The sequence below is a fragment of the Mesitornis unicolor genome, unplaced genomic scaffold (assembly GCF_000695765.1).
Source record: "Mesitornis unicolor isolate BGI_N332 unplaced genomic scaffold, ASM69576v1 scaffold24993, whole genome shotgun sequence".
NCBI lineage: Eukaryota > Metazoa > Chordata > Aves > Mesitornithiformes > Mesitornithidae > Mesitornis > Mesitornis unicolor.
The window spans coordinates 1-9,443 of record NW_010177027.1 but is presented as its reverse complement, the minus strand read 5'-3'; the positions used below and the strand labels follow the sequence as shown (position 1 = coordinate 9,443).

Genomic DNA, 9,443 nt, shown 5'->3' with positions numbered 1-9,443 from the left:
ATGGATCGGCTTTTGGTGATGTAAAGAGGGAGGGGGTAGCCTGGCTTCCCAGGGAGTTCAGTCTAAACCAAGTGCAGGAAAACAGGAGCTGCCTGTCTGTCTGTCTGTCTGTCCCTGGGCAGCAGCACTGCAGCAGATGCAGCTGGTGAGATAAAACCACTTCCCCTGCCCCACTGCAGCTCGCTTCCAAATAACTGCAGGGAGTCCCTGCCAAGAAGGCTTCTGTATTGGTCCAAGAAGTGGAAAGAGCAAGATTTGGGTGGATGCTTTTACAGTAATAGCTTAACTATTTTAAGCAGGAAGAAATAATAAGGCAGAGTTGGGATGTCACTGTATCAAATTTAAAAATTAAATAATGTTTTAATTAGAAACTTATTCGTTTGACAAAAATAACTTCCGTTAGCTAGCAGCATCACAGAGGCATGAGGAAGAACGCAGTTTCAAATTCAGGAGCTGTCTACAACCAAGGCTTTTCCTGAGCACTGCAGGAAAGGGCAAGCACCAGCTCCAGCTTCTCTGCACCTGGGCCTCCTTCACTGCCAGGGACAACCAAGGTAAGAGGTACGGTGCTGTGACAATAAAAAGGGGAATGTTGCTCAGGTAATGTTAACTTAGAAGGGAACTTAAACTTCCACACTGTGGAAAGCCAGGGACTGAGAGGAGCTGAGCAGCCCTGCTGCCTGTCCCCGTGGCTGTAATCCAACTCTTCCTCGTGTAGGAAGGCTGCGTACAATCACCTCCGCAGCGGGAGCTGCAGGTGGGCTGGATCCAGTCCTGTTTTCTCTGCAGATTCAGTTTCCAAATGCTTCCTTGAAATGTTTAGGCTATCCCAATCTGCTCAGCAGAATAGCAGCTGCAAACAAAGGCTGACACCAGCAGTGGAGCCACCTTTCAAAGCTGGTCGAACCCTCACTGCCCAGCCATGTAATGCATGTGTGAGGATGGTGTCCCCTGGCAGGAGCAGCCTGCAACCAGCCCTTCCAGAAAGCCCTCAACAGACTTGTTTCCAGACTCCAGTTCCTTCCAGCAGGAGTTGCTCCCTGGACCTTTCAGGCTCTCGAGATGTCCATCCAGGCTCAGTGGTTTTGAGGGCAGGTTTTCCTTGTGTGGCCAGGCTGGTGGCAAATGCTACAGGTCCGTGGCTTCTTGGCAGTGGCTCCCGAGGAGAGATTGCTTGGTCTCTTAGCTTTGCTTCCCAACTCTCTTGAATAGCCACTGCTGCCAAAGTGGTTCAGAGGGTCATCTCCTGAAGGCCCTAGAGAGAAACAACTTGCAGTTAAGTACCTTTGAAAATAGAAGTAGGTGAGAAACAGGAGACAAGTTCAAAATGGCAAATCAAGGATTTTATTATCCCAGCCACTAAGATTATTCCTGAAACTACACTTGCTTCAGATTGCTCTGAAGTTAAATGTGACCCATTTGTCTCGCAGCATTAGAGTGGGAGCAGAACAGGGGAAACTGATGTGCCTGGTTGCATACTGTGGTCTGCAGCTGAAGCAGAAACAAAACTTGCCAGAGGAGAACTTGGTTTTTAAGTAGTTTTGAAAACTTGATTCTACCTCTTTAGGCCCCAATGTCTGAGCAGGAGGAGGAGGAGGCAGCCAGTGTTGAAGATCTCTCTCAGACCACATCTCCACCTCTGTATTTTGCCTTTGTGTCAGTGCTCTTTCTTTTGCATCCTTATTTTGTGATTGTTTTTTTTATGGGTACTTGTTTTTAGCATCTTTCCACAGCAGCCACACTCAGTTTCTCAGCTCTGATCAAAGCTTCAGAGAGACCTGGCCTCTCACTGCATTCCCAAACTGGGGCAGAGGGAGTAGCACAGTTTCCCTGGCATGACAGAATGGGGTTTAAGGTCTCCAAATGTGGTGTCACTGCTTCAACTCTGTACCAAGTCTGTACCAACTCTCACAAAGCTGAGCACCATAATTTGGGAGAACAAATTCCCAAAGAGACTGTTTGAAAGAGTGGTGGGCTTTATCCAATGAGTCACGGACAGATGCTCAAGCTTCCGGCCCGCAGAAGCAATGCATCCTGCTCAGAGCTCAGCAGATGTGTGCTGTAAGGACATATCCTACGAGCACTTGGAAAGGTGAGCCAGGCTCTGTTGTTACAATTAACATTTGAAGTGCTGCAATGCTGACAGATGTTCTAAAGACAAACCTGTAATCTGTTAAACCCAAGAGCTGATAAAATGAGCATGACAAAAGCTGCTGTGCTGTGGTAGCGTTATGGATGGATGAGAAGCGTGTTCGGTTTAGCTTCAACAACAGCCCCCAACCCTTGCATCTCACCTCAAGCCCAGCCTTACCCGGCGCCACGTTTTCATCTGCCCACTGGAAGAAGCCGCACTGCTGCTCTCGGGGCTTAGCGCAGGTGTGGAACTGCCGCCCTTTGTTGGGGCCGTCCTTCTGGACGGTGCGTGTGACGGCCGGCTGGTTGCAATTGCAGACGGTGCCGCCTCCTGAATCGGAGCTGTTGCCTCCAAAGAGCTCTGGGCCTCTCCTTCCTCCTCCTCCTGGGCGCTGAAATCCTCCTGGGCCTTTTCCTGCAGAGGGCCGGGGCGGCGCAGAGCCCCGCGGAGCCGCGTTGCCTCTGTCCTCTGCCTGCTGATCAGCCCAGAGGAAGAAGTTGCAGGTGCTGGCGCTGCATTTGTAAAACTGCCTGCCTTGATTGGGCCCTTCTTTGCGGACGGTTAACAGCAGCGCTTCGTTCCCGCAGTTGCACACCACTGCATTGTTCCCATCGTCCAGAGCAGCTGAAGGAGCAGGCCTGGGTGTTCTCGTGGAGCTCAAGGACAGCAGATGTCCCGGTGCCAGGTTTGTGGGTCCCCTCACGTGCCTGCTTTCGCCGCTCGCTCTGTTAAAGGAGTTGTTGACCTGCAAGTGATGAGCGTGCTGGCTGGCTGACAACGTGGGCTGGGATGGTCTGTGTAAATATTTCAGGTCCAAGAGCTCTTTTAGCATCTCATCGCAGCCTCCGATGCAGCCAACAAACTCCAGGGGCATTATGGGTGGAACACTGCCTCTCTTGAACTTAAACTTCAGTCTAAAAGGAAAGGAAGAATGAAAGTCTCCCAGTTCGTGTAACTTCTCATCAACAGACCTTGATTTGGACTTGAATTTGTACGTATTTTTTTAGGTTGGTTGGGGTTTTTTTGTTTGTTTTTTTAATTCTGCTATACTTAAACAACTTTCCCCAACCCCTCTTCTTTCTGTCCCCAAGCCATGAAAGCGCTGCTCCAGCTTTCCAAGACTGAAACAGAAAATGGGTTGCCCAGCTTAGCCCACAGAAGTCTCTGCCCCTGATGGTTAACACGTGATGTCTGAGGGGCTGCATTTCCCCAAGGGGTAACCGGTACGACCTACCTGTGAACTGGATGTGGTTTACACACAGCACAGATGCTATCGTCCCTGGCCACATCCAGCACAAAATCAGGAAACCAGACTGCAGTTTTACAAGCTGGATAGCCCATGCAGCTGAGATAGAACCTGTCACGGGACAAAGGCACGGGATGAGGAGAGGCAAAGACAGGCAGGGATCTGTTGTTCCATCGTCTCAGCTGTCAGAAATTGTCAAAACAATTTTTAAGGGCAAATATGAAGGTTATGTAGCTGGTGGAGTTAGATAACTGCAGCCCAAGTTTTCATGCTTGCTGCAGAGGGGAGGTAAATGAACAACGCCCAGAAAAACCCAAACCAACACAGAAGGCTACTTTCTACAACAGGGAAGATCACCAACCCGCCGTTCTTCCTCGTCTTCAGGACCATGTCGTTGTTGCACTGTGGACACTTCCGAACGGAAACGGGCATTGCTGGGTAGACCTCCTCTTGCTCTGCAATTTCTGCAGCTTCTCCAAAATACTGAGCCAGGGCCTGGTCCAACCTATAGACAAACAAGCAGAGCATCCCGTGTGTCTCGTCTGCAAAAAGCAGTGAATTAGCACCTGCCGCCCTCCACGCAGCCCCTCTGAGCTTCTCCACGAGCGAGTTGATTCAGCACATCTCTGGATCAGGTTAGGTGGGGGTACAACATGAAAGAGGTCAGTGCACGTTGAAATCTCCTTCAGTGAGCTCTGAATTTAATCTTTAGAGTTTAAACCAAGATGAGCAGTTATCCGGCATGAACTCATGACAGTGTGCCAGGCTGCGAGTCAACCTTTCCCATGCAAATGCCTGCATGCACTGGGCAGAGCTCCAGGGAAACTGTGTGACACGATCCTGCTCCAGGCTGAGCCCCAGATGAGAAGCCAGCACCTCCCAGAACAGCAAAGCAAACAGAGGAGGGCAAAGAGAGGGCTCACTCACTTGTTGGCTCTGGCCACAGCTTCAATGAAGACGTGTTTGTACTTCTGGACCTGCTGCTGTAACACTGCAGATTTGTCTTTCTTCCCTTCACAGATCAGTTTCAGATCAGCTTCCAGCTCAGCTCGAAGGTCAGGCTTGGACATCTCGTACCCCATGGAATCATAGCCTGAGGAACACAGCGCGTGGTAAGCGAAAGGAAGGAGCAAGTAAAGAAACCTGCCATCTTCTTAACAGGTACCACCCTTACCTTCAACCAGCCCCATGCCCAGGTGGCCTGGGAGGAACCGCTGATCCGCTGTAAGGCCCACGTACATCCGCGTCTTGATCGTCTCAATGTGCTCAGCGTGAGTGGCGTCGGTCCCTGAAAGCACACAGGTCATCAGTCGAGTTAGGTGCCAAGAAGTGATTTCCCCTGTGCCTAGAGCAGAGTGCAAGGTGCTAAAGGGACAAAGAGACAACTCTCAGTGAGGAACAGCACTACCCTCATGTCCCAGTGGCACTGAGGCCAACAAGGTGCTGGCAGGCACAACCTAGACCCTAAATTGCACATCTCCCTAGGTACTGGAGGCACTCTGCAGACTCCTTAGGATCTTTGGACTTTGCTGGTCTCTACTATCCCTTTGTTCTGTACATTTGAGTTCTTATCTGAAGCAACATTTAGAGAATTCCCTACTTGGACAATACTGGTGTTAGAGAAGTTAAGAAGCACAGGAGGAAAGCTGTCCCATGAGCGAGAGGCCACGCTGCCAATACTGACCAATGCCATGTTTCTCCATGAGAGCAATGAGATCCGCTTCTGTGAGGAGCAATGGAGGGCTGGTTTCCCCATCCACCATCTCCACTGTAGTGGGCTGAAAGCGAGACCCTTTCTGATACAGTGGGATAACCTGAAGGGAAAGAGAATCTCTTCGAAACTGCTTTCTGGTCCATTCACTGAAGACAAAATGTCACACTAACAGCAGGCCAGTGAAGTAATAAGAGCAGCACCCTGTTCTGGAGGAGATCCAGGCTCAGGGTCCTCAGTAATGAGCTGCCAGAGAGAGCACAGACCAGCTACTGCAGCTCCTCTTGGTGAGTACAGTCAACCCCACAGCCCTGTACAGTCTCTGTGGTGGTGTCAGAAGGGGAATAATCTATCCAAAGCTGGCAGAACAAAGCTGCACAGGTTTTCAGCAGAGATGGCTCTGAGTGGAACAGCCAGTGGGCCAGAAATTATCAAGACAATGGGTAGAGCTGTCTGAAGTTGGCAGTGAACTTCAAGGTTCACTCCTTTAAACTCCAGGTACTTTAGCCTCTCCCTTCCATGTTATTCAAGGGCATTACCTTATCGCTCCACTTCTCATAAGGATAGACATCCAGATAATTTCTGGCCAGGATCATTAGTCCTTGAGCAATGAATCGCTCATTAGCGATGTCGATCTCCACAGTTGTTTCCTGTCCCTTGGCGTCTTGAGAGCAGCAAGCCAAAAAATGGCGCACGATGAACTCATACAGTCTCTGCTCGTTGCCCTAATATCAAACAGTAAAAGAGCATCAGAGTCTCCTTCGGAGTTAATGAAATGCCAAGAACTATTAGTGAGATCCCAGGTGAGGACACTGTGCTAACGACCATATTATTAAGAGTTGTATCTTTATTATCAAGCAATACAAACCATCCAGTTACCTCACCTGCAGGTTGCCTGTGTATTTTGTGGGGTGAATGGGAGGGTGAGCCTGATCTGATTTGGATCCATTCCGAGGGGTTGGCCCACCCTCATCCAAAATCCTCTGTGCAAATGCTCCCCAGTGTGGGTCCTGTGTCTGCTGTTGTACTAAGGCAGAGAGGTTCAGCTCCTTGGGGAAAATGTTGGTCTCTGTTCGGGGGTAGCTAATGAACCTTAAGTAGAAAGACAGAAAAGGAGTTTAAAAGGTGCTCCAAGATGCTTCCCATTTTGGACTAAAAACCATTTATTTTTCAAAAGAATGAAGTTCACCAAGCAAAGTTTTGCTTTCTTACCCTTGAGTATAGAGTTTTTCTGCTATTCTCATGGTTTCCTTTGCATTTATTTTCAGTTTGCGGGAAGCCAACTTCTCAAGTTCCTGTGTTGGGAGGAGCCAGGAAAAAAAACCAAAACAACATTATTTGTGTATAATTCAACCTGGTGAGTAAAATATTTGTTCAAAGCTTATTCCAGATAAGTCCTTTCAGCTTAGTTCAAACGTACCACAGTGTCCAGGGGCAGGGGCCTCCATTTGCTCTTTGGCTTGCTCCCAACCTCAACAACAGTTGCCACCGGATCCTAAACACAGAGTAAGCAAAACACAACATTTCCTTTGAAGAGTTTACACCAACTGTTTTTTAAACATCTTGAGCGAGACGGATGCAGGAAATGTTTGGCTGACACTGGATTATACAACTGCTTACAAGCTTTCCTACCTCCATACACATCTGGTAAAGGACCAGGCATGCTGTGTGATTGAAGAGCCGGTTCCTCTTCCAGTTGAAGACCACGCTGGCATCTTCATGATCGTGTGTCACTGTGTGGAACAACACAGCTGAGTTATTTACTGGTAACACAACAGAAATACAGCAGAGGCAGCGGGGCCACGCTACTGGGAAACCTTTCAGTTCTGCTTAGTGGTCATGACCAAGGAAAGAGGAAACCACCTCTGCAGCATCGTTTGTTTGTTACCCTGATGTTTTATCATTCTACACATGTCAAGCCCTTTAAGATGAAGCCCAGGACTCGTTTTCCCCAAGCGTACCTTTTATTTTATAGAAGGCTTCAGGAACAAAAGCTTGGATGGCTTTAAAGCGTTCAACGACAAACCCCAGCGTTGGGAACTGGCAGCTACCATAGCTGATCAGCTGGTCTGCTAAAATATCAGGGAAGATCTTCCGAAGCCTCAGTGTCTGGAATCTTGTGAAGGCAGCACCTGAGAAAATAAAACGGACACCAGAACTGAATAGTGAAGGATAATCACAACACTTCAGGTGGTTTGTTTTTGTAATACTCCAAGTATTAAATTATTTTTAATACTCAGCTGCAGAAGCCTGTCAGTGCTGCATGACTTATAAATGTAACATTTGCTTCAAAGAGTGTTTCTAATATAATAAGAGATGCAATTTAGATTTCTGATGCTACAGAGGGCATTTCTGTCTTGTGTTGAGGATACAGCAACTGATGATTTCTAAACATCCCTTGCTGGGCTTTAACAATGTGCATTCAGTGTGGTTAGATGAGAAGCAAGGAAGAGCTTTATGGCTGGCTCCCATCTGTACAGCAGTCTAAGGGAGTTCAAGTGTTTGCAGAGAACGAACTATAACTGATAACAAAGCTGTTCCCCACCTGCATACCACACACTTGCTCTTTAGTAGAAGCAGCTCGGGCCCAGCAGAAGCTCGGGCCCAGCAGAAGCTCGGGCCCAGCAGCCTTACCTATCCTGAGGTCCAGCTCCTGCCTGACATCAACAGCATCGCTCGTTTTTTGATCCGGTTGGGTGAGGTTCTCGCAGGCTGTTCTGACAGCATGAAGCGTAATCTCTGAAAAACGGGCTCGGAAAACCTGGAGGTTTGGCTTTACTGTTAGACACAAATGAAAGAAATCAAAGAGTGACTCAAACGCCAAAGGAAAAGAGCACCTAATAGACAGCTATCTTTAAAAGAGTATGCAATCAGCCTACTCTATAGCTTTCCAATAGCTGTGTCTACTTCTGGTCTATCAGAGCCATATATTTATCAGAACTACAATCAACATATTTAACCTGGACAGAGTAAGACTGAGAATACACCTTTGTTATGAGCTCTCCCAGCAGCGATACCTGTTAAATCAGCACTTTAATGGAACTCAGATTGACGCAGAAGATGCTCTACGCACCAGCTTTGCAAACGTGAATTATCTCAAAGCCAATGTTCTCTCCTTCTCGGTCGCAGTCAGTCCAGATCACCAGAGCTTGGCACTGCTGGACTTCTCGTTCAAGGGTTCTCTGAGGTGAGAAAACAAGGCAGAGTGAGAAACACCAGGCCACTTGCTTTGTCATTTAATTTCAGAATGAGTCACTAACTGAAGTGAAATGCAGTGTGTGTCCATAGAGACAGATTGTTGCAATAACATTTTGTAATTGTGTCTCTCATGAGATTAGGCAGCTTTCAAAATAATTGAGTCATTTATTTACATCTAACTCTGTTAAAAAGCGCGGCTTGGATCGGATTGTACCACAGTCTGTTTTCTGAAAGTGGCATTTTTTGTAAGACTGAGACGCAGCCACCAACTCCACCTTGTTGGATAAAACATTTCTACTTTTAGCAAAGCACTTGTCCCTTTACTGCACTAACTGCACACGAGCAGATTTCCAGTATCACAAATGAACAGCATATATAGGAAATGCAAGAGGAAGTTTGCTAAGCTCTAGAACTTAGATGTTAAGGACAAAGGTACAATCCTCCTTCTGCCCGAGACAATATCCTCTGAACTCTTAAAAACAACGTACCTTGATATCTATGTAATTTTCAGGGCAATACTTCTCAATTTCAGCATCAAAAAGAGCTAGAGGGTTGCAGCTGTGCCTGGTAAAGAGAAGATAAACAGCGTGTATAACAAAAACATATGTTGTGAGACACTAACTGGTGCTGTCTTGTGAGGAAGTGCTGCTCAAGCAGTGGAGTTAGTAATATTTTGTATTATGGGCCTCTTCTTAAACAACTTGGAGTTCACAGGAAATGCTGAGTTATACTTAAAAGCACGAGAATCAAAAAAGCAACCAGAGAAAACAGCAAATCTGGAAGGCTGCCCTAAATGAGCAACTTCTCTTATTTGAAGCTCAGAGAGCAGAGGGGAGGGAAGCGAGAGAACGCGCCTCACTTTGCAGGACAACTCCTCATTGAGCAAAGAACACAAAACCCTCCATCAAGTGTTGGAATCAGTTTAATTCCTTGGGTCTGCCTTAAGGTATTTTAATGACTATTATGACAGGGGTTTTTTAGCATCCTGAAGACAGCAACTTGAATCAATATTTTAGCCATTATGTCTAAAAGTTGGACCTTGTCACCCTGCTCTGGGTGCTGTCAAAGTCCTTCCCTGCTCTTTGAGCTCGCAGTGCCTGGCTCAGCTCGGGGCTGAAAGCAGAAGATCTGTTGGAGAGCAGTGTAGGGGAAAG

General features: G+C 47.5%; 1 protein-coding gene across 1 annotated transcript; it reads right to left on the bottom strand.

Annotated features, from left to right (window-relative positions):
- Positions 1 to 340: 340 nt before the first annotated feature.
- Positions 341 to 8,906, bottom strand: TOP3A (topoisomerase (DNA) III alpha; the record flags this gene model as incomplete). Its single annotated transcript, XM_010181933.1, has 16 exons — positions 341 to 1,255; positions 2,312 to 3,048; positions 3,369 to 3,491; positions 3,742 to 3,885; positions 4,308 to 4,473; positions 4,555 to 4,668; positions 5,065 to 5,194; positions 5,631 to 5,816; positions 5,976 to 6,183; positions 6,304 to 6,386; positions 6,512 to 6,586; positions 6,724 to 6,824; positions 7,053 to 7,223; positions 7,726 to 7,869; positions 8,165 to 8,273; positions 8,778 to 8,906. Coding segments are annotated over 16 exons (2,799 nt in total), but the record flags the coding sequence as incomplete, so codon positions are not given.
- Between the last annotated feature and the right edge of the window lie 537 nt (positions 8,907 to 9,443).